At 44.2% G+C, this 17,158-nt stretch overlaps 1 protein-coding gene across 1 annotated transcript in view; it reads right to left on the bottom strand.

Annotated features, from left to right (window-relative positions):
- LOC145413767 (uncharacterized) overlaps positions 1-17,158 on the bottom strand; it is a 103,335-nt gene that overhangs the window by 51,259 nt on the left and 34,918 nt on the right. Inside the window, exons 3-4 of the mRNA XM_080283423.1 lie at positions 10,030-10,182; positions 5,163-5,257 (exon numbers count right to left, since the gene is read on the bottom strand). Of these exons, the coding sequence (XP_080139549.1) occupies positions 5,163-5,257; positions 10,030-10,182 (248 nt within the window). The remainder of the gene's footprint in view (positions 1-5,162; positions 5,258-10,029; positions 10,183-17,158) is intronic.

Below are 17,158 nucleotides of genomic sequence, written 5' to 3'. Positions count from 1 at the left end.
CTTTCTTTCTTTCTATGTCGGAGTATTTCTATGACCTGCCTTGTCAGTCAGTCGGACTCTAGGTATTTTCATACTCACTGTGCTTCACGCTAACGAAGCTCCTTATGGTGATTCACTGAAGCTTCCTTAAGATTTTCACGGGAAAGGGTGCTTCAGTTAAATGAATCCCGATATGGTGCTTCACTTACAAACAACCATTGAATAGAATATTATTATTATTATTATTATTATAATTACTACTACTACTACTACTACTACTACTGCTACTACTACTACTACTACTACTACTACTACTACAACTGTTAAAGAGGAGAAGTTAGATTTTGCAATTATTCACACCTCCAGTATGATGAGTCTCCCAAGTTTCAGAGCAGATCAGACTGCCCCCCTTCCTCGCCCCTCACCCCTCCCCCTTCCCTATTTCCCCTTCCCCCTCCCCCTCCCCCTCTCCCTCCTCCCTAGTACAACGAGTACAACATGGAGAAGCAGATATGGTAATGAGGGTCCTCAAAGCTCATTTCCACCACTCCCTATGAGGTACTAGGGACGTGTGTGTGTGTGTGTGTGTGTGTGTGTGTGTGTGTGTGTGTGTGTGTTCTCCAATCATCGTTCTTTTGTGTGCCTGTGGCCTAATTAACCCCAAAGCAGTCAACCAGTAATTACCACTAATTAGCTCGTTCAATGCCATCACCTCATTTTTGCAGTTTGTTATTGGCTAGGAAAGGCTTCTCGTATTGGAGGGATTAATGGAGGTGGCCGAATGGTTAGAAAAGTCGTCTGTTGTCTAAAATAATGCGAGTTCGAGCCTACGTGGAACCGTCTGATTAGGTGAATTTCGTATGAACACACTTTACTTCCGCAAGACCAACCGATGTGCCATTAAAACACCCCTACTAATACCAATGCACCAGTCCTAAATGAGGCAGCCTTAACATGTATTCAGTATGGCCGGTGGGTATTTGTGCCGAAATGGTGACGCGTGAAGTCTGTGTCAACTAAGAGGACTGATAGGCCAAGGGAACAGGCTGAGAAGCTTATGCCCAGAGTCTCTCTCTCTCTCTCTCTCACACACACACACACACACACACACACACACACACACACACACACACACACATACATACATACATACGTACATTTTATTTTATTATTCTGTAAGAGTTTCTCCTAAAATAAATAATACCGTTTGAATGTAGCAAAAGATAAACTGAAAAATGGGCATCCTCACGAAGGGATTAAACCAGACTGCAGTACTGTTTTGTCAAGAACTTTTTAAAAAACTGCGCGCTGGACTTCATATAAATTATTTCAGAGTGAATATTTTCGGCCGCATTTAATTTAGCAAAATCCCGCCGTAGCAGTTCCCCATCAAAAATATTTTTCCCCCACGTCCGACGCGAAGCACTACAAATATTTTCCTACTTTTTTTATCATCATTGTTTTCCTCGCTTGCAGTCTTTGGTCTGTATTCTATTTTCATCAATCAGTTGACAATTGTGCTGTTGAAATATAACAATGGAGAATGCGTGGAAAATGAAAGTGTAGAGCTAATGAAATGAAGCGCCATCCCCGCTGCTGATTCACTGTTTACAGCTTGTTTCGTTATTGTGCTTCATGTCTCGACTTTATGTTTCGAAACTGATGAGTGGCGTGCTCGGAAATCACACTTGCCCTCTGATCGTATGTTCGGGTGATGCCACACTTGCTTCAAACAAGTGACCGACAAGAGGAAACGAGGCTCAGGGGTCCGTCCAACGTTCAGACTCGGATAATGCAGTGTTCTAACTCGGTGCTTCGTTTCATCATGCCTATCACATGTTTCGAGCAAATGTGGCAACGCCTTACGGATCTTTAGGAGGCTTTCCATCATCTCTTTTTAGAGATTTTTATCACATTAGCTGCACCTCTCTCTGTTCTTGTATGTTATTTGCGTCTCTCTGATATCGACATACAGTAAACTGCATGAGAGACATAAAAATGAGAATATACCTGTCATATAAATTAATGAACTGAAAAGAAGAGGTGCTAGGGAGCCCCGTTATAAAACTAAGGTTCCTATGTCTCACTCTTAGATGAATAAAACCGTCAGCTGTCAGTAGGAACAAAATTCTAGAGTTGTTCCGGCCATGGAAGGGTTAAACTACGAGAGTAAAGTCTATTATTATTATTATTATTATTGTTCTTATTTTACGATGGTTAGTGGGAAGAAGAGATTTTTGGTCAAGAAGATACAGTAGGTGAAACAGAAAATACCTCCTCTCACCGCAGTCCCTTCCCTCCCATCTCCCTCCATCCCTCCTTTCCCTTTCGCTGCAACCGCCCCTCTCCCTTTTCAGTGTAGTTCCCCTCCCCCTTCTCTCTCTCTCTCTCTCTCTCTCCCCAATCACCACACGCCCTCCAAGTCCCTCTCACTGCCTCCCCTACCTTCCTCCGACCCTCCCTTCCCTATCCCCGTCGTCCCTCCCCTCCTTCCCAGTGTAGTTTCGTCCTCCCTCCCTCCTCTCTCGCTGACGTCCTCCCTCTCTCAAACATATTTCTGTCTTCATGATCTTTGGTATGTCATGTTGTACCTCCAGTTTTCTCGACTGGCTCCTGCTCTCGTATTTTCTCCCTCTGGGTCTTCCTCCTCTCTGGGGTAACGACTTTGTCCATCTGTTTCATCTATCTATCTGTCAACCTATCTATCTATATCCGTCTGACTTGATATCTACCAATCAATCTATGTCTATGTATCTACCTATCCTGTCTGTGTCTATCTATCTATCTATCTTTTGTTTATGTCTACAGCCATCCATCCATTCATCTATCTATCAGTCTGTCTATCTATCTATCTACCTATCTTTCTTTCTATCCTCTAACGCTGCTTCCTGTGAAGGCTGGCCTCGGCAAAAGCACCTCCAGGCGTCTCTGTCCCTACTCAGCAACGCCCTCTCTTTCCACAACACTCCACCTTCCCGTACTGCACATGCTCTTGCGTGGTGTATTTTCCTTAACGTGAATGTTATATGATTTAATTCAATATTCACTTGGGTAGAATTGTCTAGTTTATGCATATTCACTGCTGTTTGTCCTGGAAGCAATATATTCTCTAAAAACCCCAATCTTTAGTTAACTCTATGTGAAAAGAAGCCCAAGAGGAAGGCTGACATTAATTTTTGGCTTCTGTCTTTTCAGCAAAATTACTTCCCAGACTCTACTACTACAGATATTCATAATCTTCGGTTAAAAAATGGATAATTGAATTGGCCTCAGTCAGTAGCACTCTCTAACATACCAAAACCACATGTCAAGCATATCATAACTATTTAGCTATCTACCTTGCCCTCCTTCGTGCTGCCTCCTGTACGCTTTAAGCATTTTCATCTCCAGGATAGCCATTCCTCTAAAGACACACCACTCTCCTGCTCTTATACTTTATCTCTCAACTCTGTTCATGATGTCTTTCTCTTTCAGACCACAACAATCTCATACTCTGTCTCTGATTTGCACTGCTGCCTAAAATTATCACATCCACTCCGCATATTGTCTAACATATAATTCACTACCTTTTTCTTTATCAATACACACACACACACACACACACACACACACACACACACACACACACACACACACACACACACACACACACACACACACACACACACACACACACACACACACACACACATATGCACGCACGCACGCACGCACGCACGCAAGCACTCAAGCAGACATCTGCCTCACGGATCGGGGCAGTGCTTGGCAAGAGAGCGCATCTGTTTAGCATATCACCAAATCCAGTTCTCTCCCCGCAACATCTGCCTGGAACCGCATATAAGCTGGATGGAAGTGGGAAGGGAGGGGTGTGTGCAAGAAAGACGGGAGGGAGGGAGGCAGGGAAGGGGGAGGGGGAGGGTTTGGAAGGAAGGAAGGAAGGAGGGAGGGAGGGAGGGAGGGAGGGAGGGGCGCGGAAAAGGGGAGGGAGGTAGGGAGGAATGTAAGGAGGGAGGAAAGTGTAGAGAGAAGTGGAAGGAGAAAGGGAGGTATGTGAGAAGGGGGTGTAGGAAGGAGGGAGGGAGTTAGAATGGGGGGAATATCGAAGGAAGGAGGGAGGTACGGAAGGGTGAGATGTAAAGAGGGAGGTATAAAGGTGGGGTGGAGTGGTAGGAGGCAGGGGGGGAAGAGGTAAAGGTGCAGTAGGAGAGAGGAGAGGAAGAGGGAGGGAGGAATATGGGTAAGTAAGGGAGAGAGGGAGGGAGGGAGGTACGTAAGGGAGGAAGGGAGGGAGGGAACGAGAACGAGAAGCCAAGCTGCATATTGTATCGGGAAACAATTCGGGTGAAAATAGGAAAGGCATCATAGGAGTATTCAGCTGCCGATACTGTGGAGGCTGTTGGGGTATTCGGCATTCATTAGGCGGACAGGTTGGCTGGTGCGTATAGCCAGTACTGCCAAGAGAATTTTATCTGTAGGAGGGGGATGATGGAGGTTATATCTGACCACTGCCAAGCTGAATATATGTATCTAGTCATAGCTAGAATGAAAAAAGGAAAAGAGTACAGTGAGCTAATGGAGGATGTCTGTAACTCCTCCAGCGCTACCGAGAGAAATTTATTTTTAAGGGCTTCTAATGTAGTGCTAAGCTGAGTATTATGATCTGGTAATAGCTAGAATGAAACAGAAGACGTATAGTAAGCTGATGGAGGATGTCTGTAACCCCTCCAATACTTCCAGGATGATTTAGATACAAAATTGAAAGGGTTTGTAGTGGTGACGGGACAAATAAAGGCTATATTTAACTCTGGATGGACTTCTACTGGTGAAAGTTTTAATGAAGGCTATTTCTCTCCTCCCAGACCAATAAGTCTCTCCTAAGTAATAATGAAAAAAGTATAGCCAACATAACCAAGCTTATTTTATGTGCAAGGGTTTTTATTCTGCCATTGCGTTAAGCGATATAAGCCGCGAAAGGATGAAAATCTGGGCATAAGGTAGAAGGACTAGTGAGCATTGCCAAGAGGTCAAAATAGGTTATATCTGACGACCTGACCCTTTAGTACAAGAAATCACTGTTGAGCTAAGTATCATCATCAGGTAGTGAGAACAATGGAAGAGAACAGACTCCTCGCCAGCACTGCCAAGAGGTGTTACGGTCACAGTGCTTCGTGGGAGGGCAGTACCTGGCATGGTGCGGAGGGCAGCTGGGGAAATTGGAAATAAGTAAACTGGGAGCTCTGTTACGGCTGCCCCTGTCACGTCTGCTCTGAGTTTAGATCTGTGAGGCCAAGATAACAGTGGTGGTCAGTAGATGAACTCTGACCAAGTAAATATAAAGGTATAAGTAATGATCTTCTTATGACAAAATTCTCCCGTCTTATTTTTCATCGCTAAGTAGAACTGAAGGGGTTAACTGAGGCTCTATGTAACCCCTTTAGTTCGAAAAGTCTCTCTTGATCTGAATAAAATACATTGAAAATAACAAGAAAGAAATACATTACCAGACTGAAGAAGTTAAACCGAGGAAAATAATCTTAATGTAGCATGGATTAAGGGAAAGGGTCATTATAGGGAAGAGGATTATCAAAATATACGGGGAGAGCTATTTCCCAGTGTGGTGAATTAATGAGGACTGGCTAGAATGTGTGTAGTAACCCAACTCCGTAATATTAACACTTTCACCACGAGCTCGAATAATTATTTTTCTATAATTTAGTCTTGCGCTTCCCGATAATTATCCCTCAAAGATAAAATACATCACTAAGCACCTACGCATTTTTCCGGGTATAAAATTCCAAATACATGAATGGCTAAAAGCATTAATATTACATGAGGCACCACTGATGAAATACCATACAGTGTTATTTGGCTTGGGTTTCATGCTAATGTTGCACGAACTTGCTTTAAAGTCAAATGTAATGTGTGAATTTTGACTTTTTTTTTTTCTATTTAACGCTTTTCAACTCAAAGATGTTTTATACATACTCGCAGGTTTGTCCATATATAACGCTCCTTTTCCACTCCCTTGAACAATCTCTCGTGTGTTGTACGGATTAGTCAGCGTTATCAGTGTCTATCCTCCATAATTTATTCATTTTTCTGTTCCCATTGCCCCAGCCAGGCCCACACCAGCAGACTAGGCCGTCGCCACAACACACAAGATTCTATCAGATAGGTCTCCAGTAAAACGCTATTTACGCACCATCCTGTATCTCTTGTTATTTCGTCATCTCATAAAAATGTTCATAAGTTTAAAACAAAGAGATATTGCAATACATTGACGTTTTTTTATTCTCTCTCTCTCTCTCTCTCTCTCTCTCTCTTTCTCTCTCTCTTAATGGTTTTATTGTATAGACATCGGAGGTGCCAGGCAGTGCAACGTGCGAGACAAGGGTGTAAGGTGATTTTAGTTCTCTTTCTCTTTCCCTCCTTCCCCCTCCCCCCCCTCTCTCTCTCTAAGCTTCCTCAGTATAGATATCCGAGGTGGCAGGCAGTGGGGCGTGCGAGACAAGGGGTGTGAGGTGTGTGAGCCCCGTGGAGCTTTGCCGGGACCAACCTTACTTTCCCCACACAACGATGCCTCAGGGTTTTTGTGGCAGGACAGGGGATAAGGCTGAGTTAGCGCTGTGTCACCCCCGTCGCCCGCCCCTGTTTAAAGGTGGTGTAGGGGGCACAGAGTCAGCAAGGGGGGCGCTTCTCCCCGTCATGGAACTGCTAGGTTGTATCCTTTGACCTAAATGGGACTTTTGCTGGAGAAGGATGCCTTCATGTGGTTGGACCGATATAACTGAGTGGCTTCTCTGCCTGGTTATACAAACGCCCTTCAGCTCCCTCCCGAAAGGATAATAGTGGACTGCCGAAGAAGGGCAGCCTCAGTCTGCAGCCCACCGGGTTCACGTTTCAGATGAACCTGGGGCTACTACTGCTACTACTACCACCACTACTATTATTACTACTACTGCTACTGCTGCTACTACTGCTACTACATCTACTTCTACTACCACTACTACTAGATGGGACTGACAGGATATCGACTCTTATCTACATGGATTAAGGAAAGGGAAAAAGAATAGTATATGTGTAACTAAAGAAATAGATGTAACTAATTAGAGACAGAAGAGGCAAAGAGAGGAGGGGAGCTTATGAAGTGAACAGACTTTTCATCAGAAGCTAAGATGGTGAGTAGTGCATGCCGAGGGTTTAAGAATTTCGGTCCTATTCTTGACAATATAATCACGAAAGGGTAACCAAGGCATCTTATTTTTGTCGGTCATTCATTGATCGCCTTTTCAAATGTAACCAGCCGGCTTCCCACATTACGGAGTGCAGTCAGAAGCAGTTTAAGGAGACCAGACACGTTTTGTCTTCGCCACAGGGTTAAGAAATCATCGTCAAAATCTTGGAGCTTGTCTCGTTTTAAGATTGCCGTCGTTTGTTAAAATGAAGAGGTCTTGTATGTGGAATCGTTGCAGTAACTGTGCCTGCATGACAACAGCTCTCATCCTCCCCCTTTCCCCCTACCCCACATCCATTCCCATCCATTCCCCTTCCCTCGGAACCCGTCCATAGCCATCCCTTCCCTCTCCCTCCCCCTCGACACTCCTTTCACCTCGCTTCCCCTTCACATTTCCTCCTCTTCCCTCCCCCAGCCAACCCCTCTTCCCTCCATATCCCTCCAACATTCTCCTCTCATCTACCCCCTCCCTCCCTCGGCCACAACACCTACAGTCAGCTCATTCACCAAGTGGTTAAGTCACGTTCCTGCCCAGACGTGATGTGAGTGTGTGTGTGTGTGTGTGTGTGTGTGTGTGTGTGTGTGTGTGTGTGTGTGAGAGAGAGAGAGAGAGAGAGAGAGAGAGAGAGAGAGAGAGAGAGAGAGAGAGAGAGAGAGATTGTTTGTATGCATGTATAAAGGGTGGATATACCAAAGTGTTTGTGTGCTGGTGGTTCAGCGAGGCTTTCTGTGTGTGTGTGTGTGTGTGTGTCTGTGTGCGTGTGTGTGTTATAAAAACCGGTAGGGGCTAGGTACATTTTATTATATATATATATATATATATATATATATATATATATATATATAATTCCTATTATGTAATTATTTTATATGTATATATATTTATTCGAAATATGAACTATGCAAAGAAAACGAACTACAACTTTATGTGGGAAAGAGAAATTTCACCTCGCCGTCAATATGCAATATACCGTAGGCACTGTGCAAACAATAGTGACTCTCGTTAACTGTCCTTCTGCATCTGTGTTGCACAGAGACATCTCACAGCGTGCCGAGTGGAAATGGTATACGTGCATTGTGCTTTGCTGTCTCTATAACAGCTTTGAAATATCGGACACGGTTCGTTTCTTCTGTTCACACTCGCATCTTTTCACGCAAGGAGTGGAAATGATATTCTTACATTGTGTCAGAGGCTTACTGTCGTTGTAACATCTTTGAAATATTAAAAATGGTTCGCTCTTGTACTTATTTATTCATTTATTTATTTTTCACACACACGCACCTCTTCCGTGACTGACGTGTTGCATTTTATGCGTGGGGAAGCCGATGACGCGGGGACAATGCCGCCACACCTCCGCCCCTGTCCGCTTTTGTTGGCGACTCCAGGAATTCGCAGAGACAAAGGACAGGCATCCTGTCGGCACCCTGACCACTCACACACACACACACACACACACACACACACACACACACACACAATACATACCTGATAGGTGCGTTGGAACATAGCACCTGGGTACTCTTTTTTTTCCTAGGTTCCACTCACGCAATGAAACAGACGATGTGGCATCCAGTAATATCTCTTCTGTTTAAAGTAACCATAAGACTGTCAGCTTTTTTCTTTGCCTTTTTCTTTCGTTTTTATCATTTCGCTGTTCATCTTAACCATCTTCAATACAGAAACGAGATTCCAGTAAATTCACTGGCTCTGTTTCTGTTCGCATGCGGTTATGATGCAGGAGCGTGCTTGTGGCGTGTTTGTCCTGTGATTCTTCCCGCATGAGTCTCAGACACAAGCAAATGCTTGAAATTGCATGTAAGATGTAAGCTTTGGGAAATGTCATGAATCTTCTTGGGAAAAATGCCTCTTTATTTAACGTTGCTTTGATGATGATGATGATGATGATGAGGAAGATTCAAACTATATAAAAACTCCGTCCCCATCTCGCTCCAACTCTCCACATTCTCCCCACTGGTTTGTTTCCTTCCTTCACCAGCCAGTTTCCTCCTTCCCTCCAACTTCCCTCTCTCTCTTCCTCTGTCTCGAAGCATGCAGCATGATGATCATGAATGATGATGATGATGATGATGCTTTCTGGCAACTCTCATCCCCACCCCCCTTTCCTTCCTCTATCTCTCTTGTCTTCCTTCCTCTGGCTTTTGTTTCCTCCTTCCATTCTTCTCTCTCTCTCTCTCTCTCTCTCTCTCTCTCTCTCTCTCTCTCTCAAAATATTTGTCGTTATCGAAAGGATGACGACGACAATGACGATCCATTAATACTATTTGGTAACTCTCTTCTTACTTCGTCTATTTTGCTCCTGTCCTCCACCATCATTTATTTCCTCTTTTCCTCCACGTCCTTCCTGTCCTTTATCATCATCCTGTCTCTTTTTCATCTCTTATTGTAGCACAACTCATCTATTCTGGAATTAAATGAAGGACGATTTTTAAAGTACGAAATAGAAATAACTTTAAATTGCGCAATAAGAAAAAATCGCCTACGTGTGTGTTTTGAGGGGGACTGGGGGGGACGAGGAATAGATATCAAATATGTAAATTTTTGGAATCGATTACTTTCACCATTCTCTTTTGGTAATATTTAAGTCCATTTTAGATTTTATAGTTATAGATGTTTAGTATACCTGTGAATTTTAGAGGTTATTGTTTTTTGGGCAAATTAGAGGTTCCGTGCGGTTTATGTGTTTTGATCTTGATTTTTATGATTTATCTCGTGATGGCAACCATGAAGGAGGATTAGGAGGAGTTAGAGGAGAGCATATCAACTCCCTCTCCCCATCATCTCTCCCTCAGTTTACCTGGATTCTTGCTGGAGTGTGCGCGTGTGTGCAGCGGCGTGCATGGACTTGAGTGCGTTCTGAAGCGCGTCTGAGGTGAGAAGAGACTTGATGGAGTAAATCAGGTCGCCGGTAAGAGATTCTGACTTTGAGAATTTGCAGGCTTTCTCGCACCTCTTGTTTAACAGTTACACTTGGATTTAACTTAGATCACACTTAAATAATCGCCTTTTATGTTACATCTGCATAGCTTGAAGCACAGAGTGTTTCATGACACTCCTCGTCCTCTCTGTCAGGTGATGTCTTGTGTATTGTGGGGACGGCTAAGTCTGCTTTATCAGTATGTAGCCGGCATTATCTGTTCATTTTCTACTGCTGCCACTCCCACGCCCTCACCTGCAGACTGAGCCGTCCCCATTGCACATTAGATACCGCCATGTGCGTTTCTAGTAAAACAGCAGATCGCGTAATTTCCGTACATATCAATGACACGAAGTTTAATGAGCCGTATGCAGAAAGGATGTCAAGAAAAAAGTGCTACAATCTATAGACATGTTTTTTTTAGTCTACAAGAATACGAGTCTCAGGCCTTTTGTCGTTTGTTTAGGAGACTGCAGCACCTCTTCCTCTGCAGTTTGTTTGTTTGTTTTTTGCATCATGACGTAGATATTGTAATTGCCTTTTGTTATATTTGTGTTGGTATTACAGAGACGGATATTTACAAGAAAGTAGTACGCAAAATTAATCGTAAAGGTTCATCAACACCGGCAATGGGCACCTACGTTTTTCGAGCACGCTGCCCGTCAGCTCTGAAGCATGAAGACTAATCGCGCTAAAAACAGTGAATCCGAAGCCAGGTTGATGCCCTAGTGTTGCGTAAGTGTCGCGTGGCGATCTTGAGTGTGTTTGAGTGTGCTGGTGTCGTTTGATGTTTGAAACGACCATAGGAAGGAAAGATGGATACTGTGATGAAAATATAAGAATATTTTGTGGAAGGGAAACAGAATAATGGAAGCCTGGAGAGTTACGGTGAACGGCGAGAAGTTGGACTCGTGCGTCTTGTGGTCTGTCCTGAAGGTAAGGTTGTTTTTATTTTGGCGATGGTGATTTGTACGTGTGTGTGTGTGTGTGTGTGTGTGTCATTCACAGGGTCGGTCAGGATCACTTGATGGTCGTGATCGTCAGCATTTTACCCTCCCGGAAGGGAGCTGAGAGCTCATATAGTCCGATCTAAGGGCAAGGCTGTGACCTTCACACACCCACACACCCGTCCCCTTGCTCAAGGAGGACAGTAACCACCCACTTCGTCAGTGAAACTTTTCGCAACCTGAGCGAGGCGCGAACTCCCGTCAGCCACATGGTAAGCGAGAACGTTACCACTGCGCCAGCGAGCGGTGTGTGTGTGTGTGTGCGCGCGCGCATTAAAACGCCAAAATAACTACATTATTGTACACAGTTTACACACACACACACACACACACACACACACACACACACACTTATTACAAATTTCATATTTTTTGCACTTACCATATTGATTTATTCACCTAATTTTAACTTTTGGTGACATGCGCTTAACCTCTTCAGTACGGGAACGTCTTTTTCGTTTTGTTCTTGCCATCCCGCATTTTTTTTTTTTTTTTAATCAAGACTTTCGAACCAGAAAAGTTTGACATAGCCTTCATTAACACCTCAATTTTTAGGGTGCACTCCTAAGCCGAAAAATATCGTGTGGTATCAGCAAGAATAAAGTAGAAATGATGTCCTCTGGCTGAAGGGATTTTTTTTTTTTTTTCCGTGGACAGAGGTGCGTTGCTGGCACGTTAATGTCCTCCTCTCTTTACTGTTTTGCGTTTCAGGAGGTATGCAATTTTCCTTTTTTGCAATGTTTTTTTGTTTCTCAAAGGTGTTTTTTTTTTTTCTTTCTTGTATCGTGCTCCTTACCAGTTCTCGTTGCCACGGTTTCTAGTCTACATTTGTATGTTGATTGGATTGAAAATTACATTGCTTATCCCTGGGTCTGGTAGCTGGAGACACAATCTTCATATTTTCAATTTAAGTTTGGAAAATGATTTTATATTCCCAGAATGTAAAAAGCTGTACGGGACACAACCAGAACACATGCGAGGATCCATTAGAAGCCAAGGCAACTATTCCACTTTTCAGTATGGTGCGCGTCCGATTCGAATATACCCTCTCGCTTGTTTGTCCTGTGGGTCTCCTTCTCTGAGTCATAAATATAAGGAAATACATGGACGATTATTCACATATAAGAAACAAAATTGCGAATATCATGCATATATAAAGAAATACATGTACGATTATTTACATACAAGACGCTAACTTTTGGGAATATCATGCATATGCTCACAACTTCTGTTTCTCCATGTTCATTCCACAAGATTGCATGGAAATGGTAATACAGGTGGCTCATAATTCCTGCTTAGTGTTTCGAGAATGGAGTTTAATCCTACTTTTTAACATGTGATAAGGGATTTGAGAGTAAAAGTTATAGAGGTGACTTAAGAAAAAAAATAAAGCCTTAATATACTATCATTTTTTTTATTTTATGTAGATAGTTCATCGATTAGTAATAATTATCCACGTAGGAAGGAAATATCACCAGTGACATCACCATCCTCTCTTTCACCTTACTCCCTCTTCCCACACCTCTGCACTCCCTCTCCCCTCCGTACTATCCCCAGCACTCCCTCACCCTCCCCCACCCCGAACTCCCTCACCCCCATACTCCCCCTCGCACTCCCTCTATCCCCGTACCCCCCCACTCCCTCATCTCCCGTACTCCCCTCATCCTTCCCCTTCCCCCCCATGTTCTCTCCTGCATTCTCTCACCTCCAGTATTTTCCCCCTCCCTTCCGCATTCCCTTACTCCCATCCTCTTCGGAGAAAGCAGTACCTCCTCACAGTAACTGTCTAGAAATTACGATATAAACTGCACGTATATTTATATTTCACAAAAGAAACAGTATTGACAATAGTAGGCAGGTCTCCCCCTCTCCCCATCCCCTCCCCATCTCTTCCCCATCCCCTCCCCATCTCCTTCCCTTTCAGCCAGCGCAACACATCATTTTTTTTCAGAAATGGTTCTGTGCTCGTACGTGCATTCAGATCTTACCAAAATGAACAGTACAAAAGAAACAATAGACTAACACTGAAAGCAGCATACATCCCCCGCCCCTCCGCTTCCATCCTTTCCCCTCTCCTTCCCTCCCTTTCTTCATCCTTTCCCTTTCCCTCCCCTCCCCACTCCTTTCTTCTTCCCCCCCTCTCTCCCCTCTTTATCCCCTTGTCCTCCCCTCCCCGCTCCCCTTTCACATTCCTACCCCCTCTCCACCTCACCACTCCCGTCCTCTTCCCATCTCCCCTCTTCTCTTCTTCCTTCCCTTCTCCTCTCCCTTTTCCCACTCCTACACACATCTCATCCCTCACTTCTTCCTCTCCCTCCTTTCTTCTCATGTCTTTCTACTTCCCTCCCCTCTTCCCTTTTCCTATTTCTTCCCTCTCTCCCCACACTCCTCCTCACCTTCCCCTTCCTTTCTTACTCCTCCTCACTTTCCCTTCCTCCCCTTCCCTTCCCGACGCTCCTCCCCCCCCTCCTCCGCCGCCACCACCACCTCATCACAATAACACATCAAGTCTGCATCCGACGCCCGCCAAACTTGGGTCTCCGTAAATCCGCCCCAACTCTCGCCGAAAAACTTTGCGTATTTGTCTCGCATTTCCCCGGGGTAAAATCACGCTATTTGCCTCCTCACACTGTTGCATTGGTGATTGGGAAGAATTACTGCTGACGTATTAATTAACCCTTTATTTTATCATTCTATTTGTCGATCACCTAGTTTGTCATCCGTCAGTTGTTCATATAATTTACCTGACAGTTCGTACATCTACCTTTGCTTGCGAAAACCAACGGGCGTACAAAGGCGAAGATATGCTCTGATATAAAACTGTCTACGTACCATATTATCATCTGTCTTTCATTTAATACACTTCCGTCAGTCAGTAATGCGCCACATCTCGCTGTTTCCCTGTTTCCCTCTGCCTGCTTGTGTAAGTCAGTCGACAAACAAAGCCAATGAATAGATGGTTGGAGCTACTTTAGTTTTGTCGAGAGTTTTTGAGTACTGTACAAGAGCCACCTCCCCCCCGCCTCCCTGTTCCCTTTCCCCAACACTCCCCCCTGTCCTCCATTCCTCCCTGCTCTCTTTCCCCTGCCCCCTTTCCCCCTGCTACCAGCCCCTCATCCCCGTGCTCCCTGTTCTCAGTCCACATCCCTATACTCCCATACCCTCATTGCCCTATTCATATTCCCTACCTTCACCTTCCTTCACCCCTACCCCTATCCCCTATCTTCCCCTGCTTTCAACCCTCCCCTCCCCCAGTCACTGTTTCCCTCTGCCTCCCAGCGTCAGGTAAAGGTGCGCTGCTACCTGGGTGTCCTCACTGCACCCACATTACCGTCCTCACAAGGGTCATCTTTTTGCTTCCATCACCCCCTTCCTGATACCTTTAGTCATGTCACCTTTACGCCACCCCGTCATGTCACTCTGTTACCCTTTACATTATGTTGCTCGTCCTTAGGTCACCTTTCGTGATGCCATCGCCCTGACACCACCCTTATGCTATTCTCTTTTCGTGATGATGTTAGTTTTACGAATATTGTTCTTAGTCTGCAAACGAGCATCTATGATCCAGTCCTTCCTTCATTTACATTACGGACGATTTTCTATGCTGTTTCTTGATATACTTGGTACTAGAGCACCTTTGCTATTTATTATATCAGTATTACTCTCGTAATTTGTAATAGATTCCACCTTCCATCTCACGAGCACATTACCACACACTCACACACCCACTTCGTCCCACTCGCTCACACGGACCTCTTCCTCCCACACACACTCTTCCGCATCACACCCCCCCGACTCACACACTCACACAGACTCCCCCCCCCCCCTTACACACATACTCTCTCTCTCTCTCTCTCTCTCTCTCTCTCTCTCTCTCTCTCTCTCTCTCTCTCTCTCTCTCTCGCTCGCTCGCTCCCTTTCACCCACTCCATTGCTCCTCCTCCTCTACTTCTGGATCCCCTCAGCCCCCCCATTGCCCTTCTTGGACTGGTCCCCGGAGGCACATCCACACACGGGCTCCTATAGCTCTTTGTACCCACCTCCCTTAGCAGACAGCGTAGGAAGGGCGCCTGGGGGAGTTACTATACGAGGTACTAGTCATCGCTAGGGCGCTCTCGCCATCCCTTCTCTTGTACTTTGTCTCACATTTTATCTGCTCGCTGCACCGTGCCTGCTGTGTACTATATTACCTAACCTTTATCACTTGCGCTGTTTGCCTGTACTGTATTATCTGTCCTTTATCACCTGAGCTCATTACCTGTACTTTATTATCTTTATCACCTGCGCTGTTTACCTGCACTATATTAGTTATCTATATTTTATCACCCGAGGTCATTACCTTAGTTGCTGCATAAGGTACTTTTTTGTATGCGTAATCTCCATTATATACTTCCGACACCTATTTTCATACCTGTACTATCATGCAATTACTCAAGGACTTTATGAGCTTCACAATGTTCTACACCGCATAATACTACTCTGGAATCTTAACTTACTGAACAAAGTACTTTTTGCCTCTTCTTACATGTATTTTTTTCCCCAAGACCTTATTGTCGTTAGTGTATTTGTTTATTATTTTCCAGTCATTGTCGGTCTTACGAAAGTCTCTTAACGGACCTTTTTAGTTACCGTACTTTGACGCTATAACCCTGTCAGCTACGTCTCCGGCCTTCACGTTTCTCTTACTGCCTTGCTGTGGGTACATTCAAAGATTTATTCGTGTGATAAAATTAACTTCTTGCACGCTTGCAGATTGACCCGTGTGATGTAGCTGCATCGTGTATGCTCAAAAATATATTCTCATGAAGTAGCCGTAACTTTCTCTACGTGAAAGAAATTAATTCATATGGCATAATGTCTCTACCTTTTGGCACTTTTGAAGATTTATTCGTTTGATGCAGCAGTAACTGCCTACGCTCAAAGATTTATTTATCTGGTGCAGCTGTTGCCTCTGAATTATATAGCAGTAATTGTGGACGCTCAAAGATTTAGTTATATCATGTAGCTGCAACCTGTCTGAAATATGTAGCAGTCACCGTGTACTCTCAAAACTAGAGCTATAACTTGTCTGCAATCTCATCTACAAGCAAATAACATCCCACCCTTCCTCCTCCCAAGCCTCTCAAACCCATCCCTGGTTGGCTGAAGCACTCGACCATAAACACCACCTCTCGGCACACCTCCTTCTCTTCCAGCCTTCGTTTCCCTTGTGCAAAACTTTCATGAAATTCCGCCAGATACGCCAGTGAGGGGGAAAATTACAGGCTGCCTCTATACTCGTACTTATAATCCTCCATCACCGCGGGCGTAATCATATAGGACGTTTGAAGTTTGTGTTGCATCGGAGGCAGTAGTTGTACAGTATAAATGCATTACGCGGATAATTTTGGCTGCTCCGGCAACATAATCACATTCATAGACAAAATAACCAGCATAGTTTTTTTTTTTTTTTTTTTTTTCAGATTTAAGACCGTTTTCCATATGGCATAGGAATTTCGAAGCATTTCTTCTTTAGCGATATATTTTCCAAAACCTTTTTCTAGGTTCGAATCCAGCATTAGTGAACATTAATAGTGGTTACGAGTAGCATATGCTGTCGTAATGCTCATGTCAGTAACACGCACCTACACACACAAACATAGCCAGTATATACACCGACATACACAAACACAGCCAATGTGCACACCGACATACACAGACATAGCCAGTATAACACTTCTTGTTTTACTATCACTACTAAAGTATTGTTAATATTTAGCACATTTATGCAAGGGAAACGGGTATGCCTGGGTAACACATGCTTCCCCTTCCCTCCGCCATAAACCTCCTCGCACAGTACTATAGGGAGTGAATTGATCAGTAATATCACTTTCCTCGAAATAATTCTCACGTAGCACGAAGGTAAAACCCGGTCGTGTGTAGAAGAGTAGTCAGCAAATTTTAGTATTCCAAAATCTTATGATATTTACCTAAGGCAAGTAATCACCCAAGATAGCAAACCT

This window comes from Coenobita brevimanus, chromosome 97, assembly GCF_032717465.1.
Source record: "Coenobita brevimanus isolate Jiangsu-jjx chromosome 97, ASM3271746v2, whole genome shotgun sequence".
NCBI lineage: Eukaryota > Metazoa > Arthropoda > Malacostraca > Decapoda > Coenobitidae > Coenobita > Coenobita brevimanus.
Note: the sequence above shows the minus strand (reverse complement) of the source record. Positions and strands in the feature narration are given on the sequence as shown.